Source organism: Amblyomma maculatum, unplaced genomic scaffold (genome assembly GCF_055883805.1).
Source record: "Amblyomma maculatum isolate TAMU_Amacu unplaced genomic scaffold, ASM5588380v1 scaffold_13, whole genome shotgun sequence".
In the NCBI taxonomy this organism is placed as follows: domain Eukaryota; kingdom Metazoa; phylum Arthropoda; class Arachnida; order Ixodida; family Ixodidae; genus Amblyomma; species Amblyomma maculatum.
The window spans coordinates 3,727,493-3,749,208 of NW_028146738.1; the positions used below are offsets into that span (position 1 = coordinate 3,727,493).

General features: G+C 44.8%; 1 protein-coding gene across 1 annotated transcript; it reads right to left on the bottom strand.

The window, feature by feature from the left end:
• Positions 1-756: 756 nt before the first annotated feature.
• LOC146172115 (uncharacterized) lies at positions 757-1,868 on the bottom strand. Its single transcript, XM_084585969.1, has 2 exons — positions 1,461-1,868; positions 757-1,062 (listed from the first exon to the last, which is right to left on the bottom strand). The coding sequence occupies exons 1-2, from the start codon at positions 1,866-1,868 to the stop codon at positions 757-759; spliced, it is 714 nt and encodes a 237-aa protein (XP_084442095.1).
• Between the last annotated feature and the right edge of the window lie 19,848 nt (positions 1,869-21,716).

Here is a 21,716-nt window from a genome sequence, read left to right on the forward strand (position 1 = left end):
TTATGTACAGTATGGCTTCGGCCAGCGCACGTAAGCATGTGCCGCCGCCGCCACTTCAGTCCCGTCATCGTAAAAGCCAACGTGATGCGACCTCGCTTCACTGCATGCCCGCACCGAACAAGAGCCTCCCAGTAACCGCCGGCTCCGTCTCAGCTCTGTCGTCTTTGTTAAATCAGACAACTTCGTAACATAGCACAAACGACATATCCGTTTATTTTTGGCTACATCAGCCAACTGAGGCTCCAAGCGTGGCTCCATGGTGTTGTCTTTGAAGCCTCCTCGACTTGGCTTGCCTGTCGACTCGGGGCTGTCTTGTTTCGGTTTCGCTTTGGGAACACATTCGCCCCCCCCCCCCCACGAAAATGACTCATCATTTTTCTTCGTTTACGTGATCTCCAGGAGATACAAGAGTTGGATTGGTCGCTTGAGAGATGATCCTCCAGGTAGCTTCCGCAGGCATGATCTCACCTTTCCGTCTCTTCCTGGAAACAGTTTCTCAATTCTTGCGGTCTTCCATTGTTGCTGTGGCTGCAGGCCATCACAAAGGAGTATGAAGTCCCCTTCCTTGAGGGTTTTTCCTTGTCGTTCATTCTTCTTTTGCACATTTCGCAGTTCCACGAGGTACTCTCTTGTCTATCTGCGCCAGAAGGCCTCTGTAGTCTGCTGGCATCATACCCATAGTCTGTGAACTGGTACGTAGACCTTATCTATTTCGAGTTTCCCCACGCTAGGCAGCGATGTGAGTCGTCTTCCCGTCTAGAAGAATACAGGGCAAAGGGGTTCCGGTTCTCCGGCTTCGTCGTAGACGTGAGTTAAAGGTTGAGAATTTAAGACGGCTTCAATTTCTGCCAGTATAGTGGTTAGCTCGTCGAAGGTCAGAAACTTGGATCCGATCACCTTCTTCAGCGCAAGTTTGGCCGATCCGACGAGGCACTCATAAAAGCCACCCCACCATGGGGTGCGCTCCACAATGAACTTCCATTCGATTCTTACTTTTGCGACGTAATCAAGAACCTCTGCTTTTCGGATAGAACTCAATAGGTAAAGTTGATCTCTGTTGACCTTCTTAAAGGAAAGCACATTGTCACTGTAAATGACCCGAGGTACATCTCATATTGAGATGAAACGTCCGATGGTCATCAGAAACGACTTTGCGGACACAGCACAAGTGAACAGTGGAATGTAGGACTTGTAAAGCGAGTTTTATCCTTTCACCAGAAGTGGTTCCGCGAACTCGGCTCCTGTTACCTCAAATGGTAGAGCCTCGGTCACTTTATCAGTTGGAAGCGGTGCTGTCACTTCAGTGGCTGGACGGGCATTGTAGTGCTGACAATTTACGCACCCTTTGATGATTCTTTTCTCTAGCTGACGGGCTCGCACAACATGATACCTCTCTCTCTCAACTGTACCAGAGTATCTCTTGCACCACCGTGAAGCACTTGCTGATGTGTTTGACGCACGAGCAGTTCTGCCAGTCGATGTCGGCTTGAGAGCACAACTGGATGACGCTCGTTGTACGGCTTGCCGCTCCGTTGAAGTCTGCCGCTTATGCGGATGACACCACCGTTGTCAATAAACACTGGAATGTCTCTCTGTGGCGAGTCTGCGGGAAAGCGTTCTTCCTTTTTCACGCACTCAATTTCTCTTTTCAAGTCCTCTCGCTGAGTTTGCCGTATCCAATATTTTTCGACTTCATTCAGTTCAACCACCGTCAGTGGACCCTTGTCACTGCTCAGACGTCGCAACTTCTTGATGTATCGAAATACCAATGCAGTCACTCGGAAAAGTCGTGGGGCGCCGCTGTATCGATCTGTGTCCAACAGCATGGGACCTTCTGTGGTACTCGTTGCTCGACCCAAGCCCCGCATATTCGAGCTAGGCCTACTCGTCGCTGAATGGGTCGGCAGTTCGGCGCCGACTAATATTTCTGGCCGAGGTCATTGCTGACGATAAGGGGGAACATATAAAGTGTAGCTTCTTGTTTTGCTTTTTCTAACACTTTTAAGCTACAGACAAGCGCAGCTGTTCAGGCCGTTCACTCACCGGGTGTCAAGTTCTCGCTCGGCCTCAGATCCGACCAAAACAAATCGGCCATCCGCTGATCAGTTTCATCGCCGTCCCGGGGCCGCAAAACTTCACACTACGACGACAGGCGACCGTTGACCCTGCTGGAATCGTCGCCTTTGTAATATGCGACAGTTCAGTGCGTCGATAATCTAAGAAACCTATAACCGTGCAGCCCACTGACTGTGACCGTGCCTTATGCTGAAGAAAACATGCCTTACTCTTCGTGCGGTAGCTTCTTCATCAAACACTTCTGCATGAGCGACAACCACTCACTCAATCGTCCAAAAAGAAAAAAAGATGTCCTTTGCTATTGCAGTGTACATTGCAGACGACGCTCCGCCGTGTATACTCTGTGACGTCCCACGATCTTTCCCAAAAGGCGGTCGCTCTCGATGGGAGGAGCTTCCCAATTCTGATTTCTATCGCATTGTTTTGTAACATACGCCGCGCAATATGCACTAAAGCTTCGCGACTAGAATTACAGACCTGTATATTATTCATAGAAGTATAAAACGGCAATACTTCGAACTACCCAGTCATATTGCCCCTTTAATGCTACAAAATTACTCTATATTACCAGCTATAGCCTTAATAACAAGGAAACCTACTCCTAATAGTTCTTCGTTTACGGTAAACCTCGATAACACGGTACATGGTTGTCCGCCAGTACAGTACATGCCTCATTCAGCCTCCTAGTCGCTCTAAGCCCTATGACATCCGATTTCATGGCCTCTAGTTCCTCTAACAGCACTGATAAACTAGCTTCACTAGCTAGGATTCTAGCATTAAACATTGCCGGGATCAGTTTCCAATGGCGGCCTGTCCAGCGGAGCCAGAAATTCTTAGGAACACCTGCTGCGTCACAGGTCTGACTGCCGCCGTGGTCAGTTGCTCCGCAGCCGCTGGTGATTGAGGGCCGGGGTTTTGTAGGACTAATCATGGTAGGTTGCGGCCAATTACTACACCAGGGCGGCCAATCACTGTTCTGGTAAGGGAATGCCCTGCCGGAGGTGTGCACTAGCGTCAGGTCGCACCCCAAACCGGTTTATGCAATTACATGGACACAGCGGCCGATGTAGCTCAGTTGGAAGAGCACCGGACGCGATATTCGGAGGTCGTGGGTTCGGTCCCCACCATCGGCACGGTGTTTTTTCTTCTACTTTGTGTTTAATTATCTTTTCCTTAAGCAGATTACATTACTGATTTCTGTGATTATCCAAGTAAAAATTAAAAAAAGACATAAAACATAATCCCCAATGCTTTCCTTGGCCTCGCCGACTGTTGGCTTCTTTCCTTCATGTATTATAACGAGCACCCTCATTTCCCCTTCATATATATATATATATATATATATATATATATATATATATATATATATATATATATATATATATATATATATATATATACGCGTGTGTGTCTGTGTGTGTGTCGTTGATATAGTTCCTACACAACTGAGGTTCGGGTTGAGACGGCAGAAGTTTTTAAAACAGGTGAGGTTAAGTTGCAAAACATTGTAGATAGATAGACACATAGATAAATGAATCATACCTTTCGGAACGAGCCGCACCCTTGAGTGCAAGGGCCAACGTTTCGCTCGTGTGCGGTAATTAACGCACACGAGCGTCGGGTTGAGACAGGAAAATTTTTCAAAACAATTCCGATAAAGGGACGAACGGTGCGGCACGGTCCATTAAAGTTGTCGTGTTCGCCTTCTGCTCAGCCCATTGAACGCAGTGAACAATCCGCACACACGCGTATTACACACGCCCAACTAAGCGTGTCCAATTACAGGGATGGAGCTACCGAACACGAAGCGAAGCGCCCATTAAAGCCAACGTTAAGTGCCCGTTATAGACCAACATTTCGGCGCTGCCACGATGAGCGTGTTAGGAAACCGCCGTCTCTTCCGTATGGCGCGCCTGGGTTACACGGTGCTGCAGCGAGCACGCTCAGAAAACGTCCTCAAACGGAAGTACATTTTTGGCACTGATTTTCGAGCAGAAGTCAAGGTCTCTGTGATGAACTGGGGAAGTCGCCTACCGAGGCACTCAATCATGATCAATTCGAAGATGTGCTGCATGAATGTGACTGTTGAAATGGCAGAAAGCGTTACAGACTCTCGTGAAGATGTTAAGCCCATCAACGGTCCGGGCGGCCATTTACGACGTCTACAGACAAAGATAATGATTGTGTGCATGTTTTACGCAAAACAGATCGTAATTTAAGTTTCCTATGATTGCAGAAGACTTACAGGTTATACAATCCTGAGGATTATTTTTTCGGTCGGCCAAGTTCCCGTAGAATGACATCAACTTCGCGAATGCCCAGGTTGTTTGGCACACGAAACTGCTGTGATTGCGTGTCGCCATCTCGACAGCAATCGATCCTCGCGTGTACCGTTCACAAAGTCACTTCCACAGTTTCTGGCATTCTTCAACTAAATATAGGGCTGATAATGGAGTCATTATCGTTACACCTCCTCTAGCAGTTTAATAAAACGGACACGACACATTAAGCGCCAGAACGAAGCACTAACCTCTGTCCAGACTGCACTGCTGACGCGTTGCAGCCCCAGTGTTTTCAATGATAGTAATAGGGAAACAAAAAGCGCAATATCTTTCACAATTGTTCCTTGGACACCTGAACCGCCCCTTAAGGGAAGGAAGGAAGGTGGGACTGAAGGCGGATATAGAGAAAGAGGAGCTGTAGTGGAGGGCTGCAGAGTATTTTTGACTGCCTGAGGATCTGTAACGTGCACTGACATCGCACAGCACACGGGCGCTTCTCCGTGTCGCTTCCATCGAAACGTAGCCGCCGGAATTCGGGATCGAACCCCGGGTACTCCGGCATAGTAGTGAGGCATATTAACTACTGCCTCTGTAGTCAATTCGTTTGTCATGATAGACTTCGGGATGCATTCGAATGCATTTCAGCAGTCATTCCAAAACAGTCTATGAAATCGTTTCAAAGCTCTTTGCCGCAGTCTCTGTCTGCACAGTAGTTCCCATACTAATCTACGTTTCACTCCGTGTTAATACTTCGCGGATGCGTGACCGGCCCGATCGCTGAGAAACAGGGGAGAAGATATTTGCCCACCGGCGGGGGTTAATCGTGCCGGATCGTGGTTGTTACGTCCGTCACACCATGTCGTTAGATTATAGACATTGTTTTGTTTTTTTGCCAATGTAACGTCGTGGAGGCCGCTGCGCGCGCGTTACGTCAGTCTCTATTGGGGCCTTAATGTCCTCTCCGAGTCACGTGAATCACAGCGAGTTTTGCAGATGGGGAAGAAGTGAATCCATCGGCTTCGCGCGCCGTACGTGTGGCAAGGTAAAACGCTGGTGAAACTTGACTTTGGCAGACATGAGGTAGTATAGCTCTTCACTCTAAAATGGCTTATGAATACAATAGAGACTTTCTGCGAGACAGATACGGTCGTATAAGGATTGTCAATGTGCGATCTCAACCAATCTTTACGGGCACTAAAGGTGAGCCGTGATGAGCAGTCCACGTCTCTCCTCTTCAGAATCGTTCTTATGTATTTGCCAAAAACACTTTACAGCATCGAGGGAATGCGGCACACTGTCTACTCGGATCACATATATGGATGATTAGGGGGAGTCTGTGGAGATGGAAAAGGTACTCCAAGAGGCTACTGCCCAGAAATATCTTGAAGAGTGTGGGCTGCTCTGCCCTCGGGAAAATTTGAGCTTCTCATTATGCGCAAGAGAGGAGATGAGGTCCTTGTTGAAATCGTCTAAGACACATCTGGCATTTATTTGGCTCGCCTGCTGTCTCCACAGTAGGCCGCCATACTGACCTTCTTTGCATTACACGTTAGAAATGCTGGAAAGCTTCTCATCGTGTGCAAAAGTAGAGATGATCTCCCTATCAAAATTACGGCGCACGGTGCTGCGAATCTTGATGTAAAAAGAATGCATATCATGGTGCTCCTAGTTATTAAGAGTCGAAACGCACCAATGATTACTAGGCTGCGTACAGTACCAGAGCATGTACTTAAGCTGTACTCCGTGGAATAGTCTGCGGCTTACAAGTATGACGGTTCCTATTCTTGAAGGAAAGAAGCCAACAGTCGGCGAGGCCAAGGAAAGCGTTGGGGATGGTACTTTAGGTCTTTTTTTTCTTTTTTTAATGTTTGCTTGGATAATCACAGAAATTAGTAATGTAATCTGTTTAGGGGAAAGATAATTAGACACAAAGTAGAAGAAAAAACAACGTGCCGATGGTGGGATCCGAACCCGCGACCTCCGAATAACGCGTCCGGTGCTCCTCCAACTGAGCTACATCGGCCGCTGTCCCCCCTGCTACTTTCTTGGGTATTTATGTTGTCTGTATACGAACCTTGAGAGTGTTCACCAGCGCCACCCTCAGCCATAGCGGCGGACGTGGGACGTCCTTTGTTACCGCCAGCGTCACGTAGAACGTGATCAAGAGCAAGGGCGAAAGCTGTGCTAGAACCCTCTTACGCTACCTATGGCTTCAAGACTGCCAGAACCGAGAGCCGCGTAAGCTACAAGCAGATAATTAAGGGGAAATGAGGGTGCTCGTTATAATACATGAAGGAAAGAAGCCAACAGTCGGGGAGGCCAAGGAAAGCGTTGGGGATGGTACTTTAGGTCTTTTTTTTTCTTTTTTTTAATGTTTGCTTGGATAATCACAGAAATTAGTAATGTAATCTGTTTAGGGGAAAGATAATTAGACACAAAGTAGAAGAAAAAACAACGTGCCGATGGTGGGATCCGAACCCACGACCTCCGAATAACGCGTCCGGTGCTCTTCCAACTGAGCTACATCGGCCGCTGTCCCCAGTTATATTAACCGGCACGTGTTGGAATCGGTTTCACTGACTACCCGCATTTTCGAGCACATCGTGAAGAAACTTGGGCCTGGGAAAGCGGCCCCGCTTTTACTTACAGTCTGTGACATATAAAATGCCTTAGAAACCCCAAATATAAAGACTTTAGGTCATCTTTCTAGAATTTTTTGTCAATAAAAAACTGCTATCCATGTGGAAAAGATTGTGTTTCAAGACATATTAAACTGCAGATATTAAGGTATTTGCGTGAGAAACTTCTGCTGTTGAAGTATTAACAGTTTAGGTGAGCAAGGGGGGGGGGGGGATACCTTACGAAGCTACAGTACTGTTGATAGCATGGGCTGTTACGAATGCATTCGCTCGGTATTTTTGAGCGCTGCTTTTTCTCCACATGACTTTGAAATGTTAATCGACTTGAGTGTTGCAAGATACCTTTATATAAACACTAAGTAGATCTGAGAAACTTTTTAAATATGCATAATAATGTTGATTTTAAAATTTGTTCTTCGCCCGCATCGAGTAGCTAAAACTGTCAGAGAAAACAAAAGGAGAACTTTTTGGAAGATACCAAAAAGCTACAAGCCTCGCGAGAGAAGTGCAAACATATGATTATTATGTAGAATTGTTTGGCATTTGAAAACGCTAAAGTGATAAAAAATTTTCCGTTGAAAAATGCGCTTGTCCAAAATTGTTGAGCAGGTGTTCCCAAAGGCTGCCTTCTTACCGTGCAAAGTGCTACCAGGTTGGTTTAGGGGTTGATTTATGGCAAACAGTGAATGAGCCTTACATATTCTATACCATAAGAAAGTGCACTGCATATTTTAGTCTGCCGGTGCCATTATTTTATCGAGTGCTGTCCAATCCAGAAGCAAGTTTCGAATAGCAATGGAAGCAGTCAGAGCCTACGCATGCGCATTTTTCTCTTTACATTTATGAAAAATGCCCACGACAGCTGGCTAGTTTGTCTTTATTAATCCCTTTGACACCTACTCTCTCTGCACGTTCAAGCTCGAATGATAAACTCAGCGAAGTGAGCTAGCTAGCGACAGCTGTTCTGAAGGACCTAGCTCGCCCCAGCTTGGTGTTTACAGCTGTGCTTCTTAAAAACCCGAGCTCTCTGTTTCGCTGTCAGTCAGGCCTTAGAAAAAACGTCGTAGAGGCTATCTGTCAGAAGTGGCGGTGTTAAAAAAAGAAAAGTTTTGTTCACGAGACAATAACGAGGAGAAAAGACTCTATAGAAGCGTGATGTACGGCACTTTACACACGTGTGCTCCTACGGTGTTTGTTTTTTCTATTTTTTAAGCTTTTGTTTTTTAATCTTCAAAATGAGATTATCATTCACTTTTCCACGTTTGAAGCCACACGCACAAACAACTGCAGTTGCGAATGGCTGAAAGACCGTATTTAATGCTACTTAGTGCATTGAAGGCCGTACTTAATATATATGCATATATATTTTTCACGGCAGGAAAGTATATTTGGGGAATTTGATGCAGACGACGCCTGTCTATTTTAAATTATAGTTTTTCACCGTATCTGTCCACATTCTCTTAGACATTAACCAAATGCTTATTTGCTTTGATAGACTTGAGGTCAATATTCGAGGGAACCACAAGAACAACATCACCGGGCTTGTTCTGCAAACCAACTGGCCAATTTCTGCCGGTGGTCTCAAACGCATTTCCGAAATGATTCCCCTCTATAGACGTACCCCATTCATGTGATTCTGTTGATATTTTCTCCTCTTTTTTTAGTTTCACATATGGCTTTCTTTACCACTGTGAATGCCCAATGATTGCATGCGTCGTAGCTGCCCTGATTTACCACATTGTTCTTCCTTCCCTCAAACTTTGCACGTGAGTTTCTAGGAACGCTTCAATTCATTAGTCCTGCGTCCCCTTGGGTAGAAAAATCTCAGGCTTTGTAAATATTCCGAAATTTCACTTTGCTAGTCTAATATTGTCGCATTATGTTACGCGAACAAAAGAAGTTGCTTGTTCTAAATGATTCGAAACCAATGGAATGTTTTCAAAACGTTTCGAAATTACCAGGTGGTTTGAAATGAGGGTCACTCTATATCTTTTTTCATAGCCATTCGAAACTCGGGGCCCCCAATGACAGCACATATCCTTTTGCCGCGACTGGTATCACATTATGAAGGCTTCAGCTCTATATAGAAGTACATGCAACTATGTTCTTGATGCTCACACATGTTCTATGACTCGACGGAACTACTGGCTTTGTGCAACAGTCAGAAGATTCTGCAAGATTCGCTATCTGAAAGGACTGGCTCATATTTATCTGTGACTCATCTCATGACCTAAGGCACGATTCTAGTTTGCTCCCTTCTTGGTTTTATGTAAGTTAACTCCGTCTGTTATAGCACCGGATCCAAGTGCAGCGCTGGCGCTCCTATGTTTCGCTGTATGTCTTGTTTTGTACAAACATTCATTGAAATAGCGAATAGTTGTACAAATATCTGTTTTGCCTTCGATTCGGCTGGATGAGTACTTGATTCATGTTGGGATTCAGGTTTTGATTACACTATTCTTATTCAATTTGGCTTCAAATAAGTTTTGTTCGTACGTCCCAATCAAAACAGTTGAATAGCTGGTGCTTTAAAATGCGTACGTACCTTAAAATCTTAAAAACTATACATTAATTTATTTGCACGTCATTTCTCAGAAAAAAACAGCTTTTTAAATGAAAATGTACGGTCATAACATCGAATGTGATAAGGTGATGTACGATAATACATTCAGCAGATCTCGCGTAAAATGATTGGCGTAAATATATGAGAACATAAGGCTACAACAAAGCCGATAATTGTGGAAGAGTAATGAAAAATATCTTTTTGTTTTGGTGCCGCGTCAGTACTTTATAGCCTTGTCTGCGCTTCATTGCGATCACGTGGATTGTTTCTACAGTAGATGACATATAATTTGCATGACGTACGTACCAGCGACCAGCAGCCGGAAGCTGACGTCAAGTATCGCGTCTATATATTGCCCCGACCCTTCCCATTTTTTCAGAGAACTGCGTGGAGATATTTCTGACAATGGGGCCTAAAAAAGAAGTTTTGCACTGCTGCCGACGAATTTATGCTTGAACGTCTCGTCGGTCTGCGGAGACCGTGCAATAGAAGAAACGATGCGCCAGCGCCATGAATAGGCATTTGTGTTTTTGGAGAAAACAAGCTTAGTGCAAGAGTTCATGTATGCTCTCAGTAACCGTCTTTATTATCTAATTACAGCCTCCTGCCCATTAACAAATAATTCAGGCTGATTCAGAATTATCGAATTATGCCTCTGAAATAACTATACATTTCTAGAGACTCGTTCTGCTTCCAGAGTTCAAAAAGGAAAATTTGTGCTCAATATGGAGGGAATCCGTAGTACCAGATGTATTGGCCCCATTGTTTTTCCCAAATAAAAGCTAGATAAGGAGGAAATGTCCGACAAGTTTATTGGAGGTTTTAGTAGGCAACTTTTTTCTTCAAAGCTTTTGGCTTGTACTATAAAAATGACGTTTCCCAATTGTGCCCACTAAAAGCCTACCATACACAAGAAGGCCACGCGAAATGGCTACAGCTATGTGGGCGCTTGCCCTATTGGTGGCTGGTAAGTATTCATTTGTACACTTCACCTGCCGAAAACATATACCAGCACTTTCTTTTTATGTACGAAGAAGCCGTGCTTTCCCTTCATCAGCAACGCAGTGCGCCTACTGAAAAGCCACTTTGCAAGGGTTTTATTTTGGACAGCTATAATCTCGCTGATCCTACGTTTATTTCAAAAACGCACCGATCATGTTGAGACTAGCGATTGCATGTCCTCGATAATCACAAAAGAAACCTCGTTGTCGGGTTTATTCATTGCCGTAACCCTTCCTATTTTTCAAAGAATGCACGGATACATTTCTAACAATCGTAATTTTCACGGCGATTCGGAATACACGTTAAGCTACACTTGCCGTGTAGCTTTACATGGCTGCATGAAAGGCTCGTAAGCTTGAAAACAAGTCCAGTAGAAAAACAATAAAAGTTCTCTTAACTTGATAGAATGCCTGTTAAGCGTTTTCTTAGGCAGACAGAGAAGGAGTTCCATCTTAAACCGGCAGATAAATTAGTTCGTCTCGTTTCCGAAGTCACTTCCTCGAACAACTATTCCTTCGTTTTTTTTTTTATTCAAAATATGTAGATTTAAGACCACTGCACTGCGATTGTCTGTTCATCTAGAAGAAAACTATAACTTTGTTCTTTTTCCACACAAGAGGCTTCGGGGCAAGAGTTATGCCGAATTTAACTGGTCCTATTTATGCTGTGCTTCTTTTCCAGGTTGCCTGGTCATATGTGACGGTTCGCCGGCTGTGAAAGCTCGTGAGTGAACTACCGAACGGCTCATGTACTTGGGAAGCATTAACAGCAGACCTAGAGCTGGATTAAAAGAATGTTTGTTGCCTGTGATGCTAGGTGTTGCAAGTTGGAGCAAAGTGTGGATGGTGGTTAAAACTCGTGTCCAGAGGTATTGGGGGTTTATTAGCACACACCATTATCTTCTTCACTTTCAAAGTGTGAGAGAAAGTCACGTGATACACAGATTGCCTTGGTGAGACCGAATCAGTCATCTAAATAATGCGAGAAGCAACGCAACATGTAATGCCCATACTTACAATTAAATTCAGACGCTCTTTAACAATGACGCTTTATGATGTCTCCTGTGTCCCTTACAATGACCTCAACTAAGATGGGTACAAGTGAACCTTTGTCGAGAAATGCAAGCATCTATAGGGGCATTCTCTAGGCGCAATTAACCTTTTTTAGCCCCCTTTATGTACTTTTCGGAAGTCGCCGATGGTCCTAACAGAAAGACTGGTGTCGCAGATACTCAAGGATTCGGCCGTCTTGTGAACATTTCAGCGTTCACATCGCGTACGATGTTGCCCATGCTCCTTTTTTGTCACCATTGTGATAGCGTAGTTGTATAAACGGGATAGCATAAGAATGCTAGTTTTTCGAAAACCCAGGTTTTCCAACTAAATTTGTGCTGTCGCAACTGTCGCGAGGTGCCCCGTAAGGTGACGGAATACTATTTGCGGACAAAAAAACTTTCCCAGCGGGAATCGAACCTCTGCCCTTTCGATTACTAGCCGGGCCCACTGCTTCTGAACAACTCGGGTCCATCCGTTCAAAGCGGAAGTTTAATAGGCCTTCAGTGAGGGTGACAGCAGCTACCGTGACAGCAGCTAAACATTTTCTTACAGCAAAATATTTTTCAAATAAAGACCACTAACTGGAATTACTGAGAATTACTACTATTCCGCACAACTACTTAGAACTGATATTTAGCGCTCCTCGTCAGGCCCGCTAATTAAGTCCCCTACTTAGACACAACGCATTTGGCAATGCAATGCCGTGAACTTTGTTACACTAAGCGTCCCCTAACTTTTTTTTTCACTGTGACATTCTGTAGTTTTTCTGCCTTGCTTTCTGAGCTATTACACAGCGTTTGCGTTGTCAAGCTTATTTAATATTCACAGCCTTGGAATATGGGGCGTTTTGTAACTAAACTGGCGTTTAAATCGATGATATGGATTTCTGTCGCCGACGATTTTACTGCGATGAAGCATTGGCCCTTTTTGGGCTTAACACGGAACAAATTACACTTTTTTCATTACTCAGGGATTTTTTGCTAAGATTTTCTGTATGTGGAAAGGTGTTAGGTTTTGCATTGGCATGATGGCTCAATAATGGCAGAAGGATAGCTTGTTCTTCACGACCTACAATAGACAAAGTTTTCGCGCTACTGACTACCTTTGGCCAGCAGGTGACAGTATGTAAGGGCAGGGGGAGGAGGGCTGACGGGAGTGTCGCTAGGCCAACATTCACGATCCTTCACTCTTCAACTGTGAAAATTGTTCTTTCTTGATCAAAAGAAACGATGAACAAGCGCTAGGAGTAATTATTATCTCATGTATATGAGGCTTACTACGTCAAATATTGTCACATGACCCATAATGTTATGCACAAATATGGAACGTAGCAATCTGCAGGCACTAATCTGCGCACTGGTACGAAGTGTGTCCTAAATTTAGCCAGCAGAAATGTTTCCTTGCAAACAAGCGTAAATGGTTTTGTTTGCATATAAGGAGTTGTATTTACGTTTTGCGATGATTTGGTGCTAAAAGTCCCATCATATTTTAATGCTCCTCTTTACTCTGATTTTCCTGCTATCTGCCCACAGATTACATGCCAAGAGTTTGTCCGAAGAACGACTACAAGTGTCAGCAGCGCTGCATTCGGGATGGCCACAATGTGGCGTTTTGCGCAGGTCACCAATGCATTTGTCATGATTGACAATATCAGCTGGCCTTTTCCCTCGGCTTTAAAAAGTTTTGAAATAAACAAGCTGCAATAACGCACCAATAATCTCTAGCAAAGTAATATCTGAGAAGCACCGCAGCCGGACGTAATTACCACTAGCGTAAGCGCCAAAGTAATCCCCTGGTGCGCCCGCTTTCCTGGTGTTTTGCGAGGCTCGGTGATTCGAGACTTCCGGGACTCAGGTACGGTGGCATGGGTTACTCTGAGGATGTACTCAGTGAGGCTTGCTCTAGCTTTCAAAACGCGTTTTCGCATGCCATAGCCAGAAAATGTTTTGGCAATGTTTTCGCTGGTCAGCACTTCACAATTTGTATGTTGGGTATTGCGAAATCAGGGGATAGACGAGCCGTATGTGCAGGTGCTGGAATATATATACAGGTGCTGCACAGCAACCATAGTTCTGCATAAAGAAAGTAACGAAATTCCCGTAATGAAAGTTGTTAGGCAAGGAGACACGATCTCCCCAGTGCTATTCACAGCTTGCTTAGAGGAAGTATTCAGAGACCAGGGATGGCAGCAGTTAGGGATAAGGGTAGATGGAGAATTATATATATCTCAGTAATCTGCGATTTGCTGATGACATTGCCTTGCTAAGTAACTCGGGGGATGCACTGCAAATAACGATTGATGACCTAGACAGGAAAAGTAGAAAGGTAGGCTTGAAAATCAATATGCAGAAGACTAAGGTAATGCTCAACAGCCTCGGGAAGGAACAGCAGTTTACGTTAGGTAGCGAAGCACTGGAAGTATTGCATAGAAAAACAGCGCGAAAGACGAACACCACAGCAAAGGAACACAAGACGAGTGCTATGTTTCACCACCTATATGTTATGTTTCACCAATATGTTCCACCAATATGTTCCACCAACTGGCCCGTTTGGCTATAGTGTTGAACTTCACTGGAAGTAGTGGGCGAATATGTCTACAGGTAGTAACCGCAGATCCGGACCATGAAAAGGAAATAACAAGAAGAATAAGACTTGGATGGAGCGCATTTCTCAAGCACTCGCAGATTATGACTAGCAGCTTACCGGTACCGCTCAAGAGAAAAGTATACAACAGTTTCGTACTCACCTACGGGGTTGAAACGTGGAGGCTACCAAGAGGGTTCTACTTAAGTTGAAGACAACGCAGATGGCTATAGAACGAAAAATGGTAGGGGTAACATTAATAGATAGGAAGCGTGCAGAGTGGATGAGAGAAATAACTCAAGTTACTGACATTTTAGTGGAAATTAAGAAGAAGAAATGGACATGGGCAGGGCATGTAGTGCGAAGAGAAGATAATCGATGGCGCTTAGGGCGACAAACTGGATTCCAAGGGAAGGAAATCGTAGCAGGGGGCGGCAGAAAGTTAGGTGGGCGGATGAGGTTAAGAAGTTCGCAGAGGTCAAGTGGATGCAGCTAGCACAGAACCGGGTTAAGGGGAGAAATATGGGAGAGGCGTTCGCCCTGCTGTGGGTATAGTCAGGCTGCTGATAATGATGATAAAGGTTCTCGCGTCAGTATGTGATTAGGGCACCCTGGCATATTTGCAAGCACGCAGAAAGAAACATATTCAACGCCAGATGTTTTCTATTTAATTCATGGTGCGCATATAATTGGCGGCTAGTACTTCCCTTGCGCCAAATAGAAATCCGTTAAAACATACCGTGCACAAGGCCACGTGCTCGAGGGTAGTGTGTTCGACGTCTTTGTTCGAAGATTGTTTTATTTTCCTTTTTCTATTCTACAGAAGAGCGAGAGCCCAAAATGCGTGTTGTGCTGTGCTCGTCAGAGGCCTGTCTGATGTATATGCGGCTTTTCTCGGTGGCACAAAACAAAAGGAATGTAGCAATGCTTTCCGCAAGTGCCCCGTCTCTTTTCGGGGGCGTGCTGATATAAGAATTTGTGCAGTTAAGAATTCCCAATCACCCCACAGTATGTAATACGCAGAGCTTTGCGAAATTCAAATCCCAAATATACTTGAAAGTCTTAGATAGTGTTTATAAAGTAGTAACGTATAGATGATATCCGGAGAAAACAGCACCGCCGTGTTTTCCTCTATATTCATAAATGAACCGAACTGACGAAGCGCAAAAAAGAAATTACCTTTATAAATAGGCAGGAAGCCAGAAGGACTGCCCATCTCACAAAGACAAATGAACACATAAGCAATGTAAAAGGGCACTGCGTATCTCTTTTTGTTCTTTCATTGCGCCAAGTGTTTCATTTTTTAAACGCGTTACGTATAAAGAATGCGAAAGGCAGATGTTCGCGGAGCTGGAACAAGACGTCTCTTTCGGCTCTATAGCACTAATCCGGACGTTCAGACCCTAGAAAAATTGTCTAACGCTTGGGTGATATTTCCGCTTACTACGTAGTGCTCGCTCCCACGCCTTTTTGTTTCTAACCCATCTGGTCATTTTTAAACGATCGCCTCTTTCTTCCGCCAATAGCACCTGCTTTAGCCGCTAAGTCTCACGGTGGTTTCTCCTTCGCTATCCGATACGTGGTCCCGACGCGGAAGTGATTATGAGGCCTACCGCGCGTGCTACACCTTGCATGGAACGCGCACGGAGGCTGCACCCCTTTCCCATTCAGGTGATGTACCTCCATCTTCTTCCGTGTCGGCGGGGGCCGCGCCTGCCGTTTCCCCGCTTTCTGTCCTGACCTCATGGGCGGGTTACGTGTTCTTTCAAACGGCCCGCTGAAGCTAGCCTTTACAGCCCAAGTTCGCATGTATGACATAGATATCAAGGCCCGGTTTCTCAGAATGTAGGAACGTGCCTGAATGGCCTAGGAGCAGGGGGAGTGACTCCGGGCATCAAGGGTCCGGATGAGTTGGACTCCTATCTCAAAGGTGCTGCCCTAATTAGCGGCACCTGTCAACTCAGACGTGACATGCGGTCGTGCGTTATTGCACGAACCGCCGATACACACCCAAACGTGGCTGTTAAACCAGCCTGGAGTCTTCAGACATATACAAACAACGGTTTATTGCCAGGCTGATAGTCTCAGCGCTAAAGATTTAACAATGACGTCAGAGTCAAATTAATCATAAGAATGAGATTGCCAGCTATTCCGAAAAGTTCCTTCCACCACCAATTTCCACCAACTGAAACATCCTAGCTAGTAGGCTGACCACCAACTGAATATCAAACTCAGAAATATTCCATCGCGTGTGCGAAGCGTCAGCTTACACTACCAAAAGCGTTCAGTGGCATAAAAGCACGAAATAAATCACCGAGGGTAAAACCGACAGCTTTCGCCAAATAATCGCATCAGCGGTTTGATGATCTATTGACTTGTTTTGATCTGGATATATTTCGGGATGCGTAACTTTTCGTACCCGAAGATGAGACAATCAGTGGTGAAAAAGGTATTATTGTGCTAAGCCAGGGTAGGGAAATATTTGGTACTCGTACAGAGTTTTCTCTCCATCTTTGTAGTGCTGGGGCTTAAGCTGGGTCCAAGACAATTATTTGCTTTGAATTCCTAATGGGAAAATCAGCAAAATCCAGCTTATTGAGACAAATAACAGATTTCTTATGTATCCAACACAAGCCCAGCTCTGGCGCCAAACCCACTGTCAGTCTGTTCCCACAAAAAAAAAAAAAAAAAAAAAAACAATGTGTGAAGCTCATGCAGAAACGCCTCGACTTGATAAAGAGAAGTCGGGGAAATTTTTAATGCGCTACAGCTCTACACGTCGGTGCGTTCATACAAAAAAGCGCTTTCGCTCTGTTCTGTTGCTCGGTACGGCTTCATCGTCGCTGCCACAGCCAAGAAGGGGGACAATATCGCTGTCGCCGTCCATGAATTCCTGGATGGCTGTAGCAAAGACCTAGGTCCCACGAATATATGGAGCGCTTCCGCCGGAATGTACGGATTGGCCGGATTCTGTGGGCCTCATGGTAGGCACTGCAATTTAAGAGGACTAACTGCTAAGCAAGAGCCTTCTTTGTCGTCCGGTTGTTGAGAACAGAAAAGGCGATTTAGGAAACTTTTAGTTGATTCTATAAACGGAGCTTGAAAACATCGATGTGGTTACCTCATATGCACCGCATGCTCACTTCGACGTCTTCACTCAGTGCGGTCTCTATGAGTTTGCAAACAAAACGCCGATTGCTTTGGACTGAGAGAACGTTTTGCGCACTGAGGCATGGCGGAGAATTACTTTCTTTCCGAATACCAAGCCTCATAAGCGAAATATATATCATTTGGGGCTTGATATCATTGAACTAAACCCATTTAACATTCGTATATGAAACTGATAATTGTTATTAAAGAAGTAAATACGACTGTCACAGCATACCAAATTGACATTATGACCTTTATCGAAACATGACATGAATAGATCAAAGATCGCTGATTCGATGCATGTTATTCACTCCCTATAAACCTCCGTATCAACCTGCAAAACTGTAGGAACTTCCGTGTGACAGTTTCTTACCTGAGTGATCCGCACCCTACTTTTGACTTATTTCGTGGCACATTCGCGAGCACAAAATGGTAAACAAGGTTATAGCTGACATCGGATAGACTGGCAACGACGTCCACATGCGCAATTTTCTGCACTGTATATTTCTTTTCTTGTGTGGAAGCCGAAGTAAAGCTGTCTTTGAACCAAGGCATATACTCCGCCAGGCAAGCAGGCCGAAGAGGAGCGTGCCATTTCATGTACGCCGTTCCCATATCGACTTGTTTTGTTGTACAATTCCTTATGCGCATTTACAAGCATTCGAGAACACGTTGCGAAAAAGCACTGTGAAGAAAATGTGGCAAAATGCCCAACGTAGAAGCCTAAAGCACCCGATATCATGCCATTGTGCTAGTTTCATACAGCCCGCAGTCCGCTTGTCCCTATCTCGAAAATGTAACGAATTTACATAAAGACCAATCGGCTTTATTCGCGGGTTGGTTTTGGTAGCAGCCCGCCGCAGTAAGCATTGTCTGCATTGGAAATGGCTTCCTCGAAGCTATTTCAGTGCTAGGGTCAAATCTTCTGGTAGTGATGGCAACTTCGCACAGCAGCGCGGCAGTAGCTCAATGGTTAAAGTGCTCGACTTCTAGCCCAATAGTTCGGGTTCAATCTAGCCCGCAGCGGCTGCTTTTCAATGAAAGCGCAAAGGAAGGGGCCCGTGTACTGTGCGACATTATTGCATGTTAAAGAACCACAGCTGATATTGTTTTTCCGGTGCCCTCAACCAGAGTGTCCCTCATAGTTAAATCATATTGGAGTTTAAAGCATATGCCAAACCAAACCAATTTCGTGCTCTCCGGTGAAGACGGAGACCCAGAGCAGGGGAAAACAGCCTCATATTTGATCGGTCTTTCAGTAAGGTCAGTAAAGACATTGCTTCTATCAATGCCACCATCTTTTGAGCACCTCGCTCCACGAGGAAATGGCTCCATGCTATCTGCCATGCCTCAAAGACCGCGCCCAAAAGGAAAGGAAATGCGCGCGGCTCTTGTAAAATAGCATGCTCTGAGTGTGTGGCATCAGCAGCTGTGAAGACAATGGCCATCAGGGCACCGGACAGCAAAAATGATGTCTGGTCAATGGACACCAAACGCAGCCCCCTAGCCGAACACTAACCAGCGCCCCGAACGCAAAATGGTATCAAAAGAAGAAATTGTGTTATCCATGCGCCATAAGTAACCTTTTCAAGAGGTGCCACATTCAGTTGCAGCACATTCACCTCAGAAAGACTGCTGTGCACAGGCTTCTCGGAACTCCTCGTTCTTCAATGCGAACGATGTAACCGGCCTTCGTTACGTGGCTATTAAAGGCAAAGCGAAGGCCGGAACCTGAGGTTGCTCGGAGATTTGTAGCTCGCGTCTTGAAGAACAGATCGCTTCAGACCCCAAACGTTTTACTCAAAGAAAAAAAGACGGCTGTTTCTACTATTTCTGAACATGAATATTTCAACCTAACTAGAAGGGTTTCTGTCAACGATGCCATCCTTGAGGTATGGATTGTCTGAAAGAAAGTTCTAGAGACGAAAATACTTTGAACTTTTGAAATGCGAGCTAGGCATATTCCTTGTTTACATTAGCAGCCGCTTACCCTTTACTTGTTATTTACACAGACATACATAGAAATGTTGGAGCCTGATATTGGCGGTGGCTACCCTTGCGTAAAAATTCGCGAAGCCACTTGCACTGACGTTATACAAATCGGCAAAACACAACACGGCTACAACGTTACAGTGCACAACATAGAGAGCAGAGTACACGCGTCAGTCTAAAGAACATTAAAGTGAATAATTAGTTCGCACATAAGTGACCCATGAAGAATACGCAGCCAAGCAAAATATTGGTAGCTTGGTGTTCTATTTGAATATAAAAGGTCGGTCACATAAGGACATAAGAGCGATGACTTACATTTTCCAGTAAACAAGTAATGATAAGTATAAAAATAGTCTAGAACCTATATACAACAGAATGACTTCAACGCAGATAAATGAATGCGAGTAGTGGTCATGAAGAGTATTGTTCACTATGGGTTTGAAGTGCTCGAGCGCTGCCGCACGTGTTCTAGTGGCACATTGCACCAAACGACTCTGAAAACCACTTCTTGTTCTCTCTGCGCGCATGGCACGAAGCGCCATTTCCAGGTCGTTCTGCATCTACACTACCTTGCTTCATTGCGCAGCCCCGCCAGATGCACAAGCTATCCACAGAGCGCGCACCACGCTGTACCGTCTTTATCCCAAGATTGAACGACCCTGTTTTGTAATCATGTTCTTTATGCAACATCAGTTGGGGCGGCAATAGCTGTCCTGTTCTTCATTAAAAAGTTACGGGCACTTAGGCTCACTAAAGTGCTTCAAGGCGGACGCCTTCCTCGCCGCGCTGCTTAGGAATTGACTGCGAGACCGTTTGTTATTGACTACAATTATGACAGATGCTGCGTGTTTACTTAGCTGTTAACCAACTTTAAACGCCGCTGATTCCTACTGTGCTAAGTCTATTTCTATATATGCTCTGTCGTGCGGCGTTCGAGGAAGCGCCAAATGAAAGGCGCCGCACGGACTCCTGGATTGAACGCCCGGCGGGGTCAGCTTCGTATATGCGGGAATCTCCTGGTAACGTCATCACCAGTCATGACGTCATGGTCGGATGTGGCGTCGTTATAACTTCCGGTTATTAGATATCACCTGATGTTACGTCATGATGGCGGCACATCCGGTAACGACGTCACGGCAGATGGAGTCACCATATGGCGGCTATGGTAATCTCAAAACGTCTAACCATTACTATTGGTTAGTGATAGTTAACCATGAATTGCACCTTTTGATTAGCAAGTGATGTCTGGATGGTGTTAAAACATCCCTTAACTAGTAAGTGATGGTTAGTGATATAGTTACGATGACCTCCATATGCTTAATTATTTTAATATTGGTCGTAAATTATCAAGAAATTATCTTGCAAACGCCTTAAATCATGTATTGTTATCATCCGCTTGCTATTGATTATGCATCGATTCTGTGGTGATGGGCATATGGCCATATAAGGCATGCACCCGAAACGCGGACACATTTGCTAATGACAGTATGAGGCATTAAAGACTTTCGCCTTAAAACAAAAGTCCAAGCTCTATTGCCTTCGCAAGGATCACATTCAGTGCATATCAAAGCGCATCTCTGATTGACACATCCAGTTTGTATCTCAAGATCAGGCATCCTTTAAAGCAGCAGTCGTTAGAGATGTTGCAGTTACGCTCCCCTAGCACTAAGATATCACTATCTCGCGCAGTTTTTCAGCTACACCTCAAACCGGCATATAAGGTTTACTGTTCGCGTTTACTGTTCGCGGTTTACTGCCTTGCACATAATGTTTCTATGTGTTCGTTAAGGGAAGAGGGTTTACTCTGCTGCGCCTCCTTGCGAATCAGCATATACATATCACTTTGCTAAGTTAGAAATATCGATTTATCTGGAGCAGTTTGCACCCTGTCAACACGAGCATGTGTGTATGTTGCTTCGGAGAGTGGCGACTTCCCAACTCCCCCATCCTCCTTTCTACTAGAGGGATTGGCCCTTTCTGATTCGTGCCCCTTCATATCAAACTTCTCTCAGGTTCAGTCTATGTACCATCGATCGACAGAACTTGTTTTGCAACAGCAACGCCTTCCCTTTATATGCCTTCCTTTTAGGAGAGCAAAAAACTGGTGACAGGAAATAACTCCACTTTTCCCATCTCCTTTGCTTTCCTATAATTCAGGAAAGCATCACTGCTCAATTCGCTCTATTAAGCACAAAAAACAAATATTAACATATAAAATTTGATTAGCTTCGTTCGCTAAGTGCCATGACTCAGACTCGTATGCTTTTAAGAACAAAACCGCTGGACCCACGAACACTTGACAGAAAAAGAAAGAAGTTAATGCGGAAATTTAAACCGTCTGATAACTTCCGCGCCTAGAATTCTAAGATAGTAA

What these genes read in the sequence shown, in the direction of transcription:
- LOC146172115 (XM_084585969.1), bottom strand. Translation starts at nt 1,868, where the DNA reads ATGCGGGGCTTGGGTCGAGCAACGAGTACCACAGAAGGTCCCATGCTG. An exon ending in ATCGACTGGCAGAACTGCTC is followed by an intron (nt 1,063 to 1,460) that starts GTGCGTCAAACA and finishes TCCTTTAAGAAG; the next exon opens with GTCAACAGAGATCAACTTTA.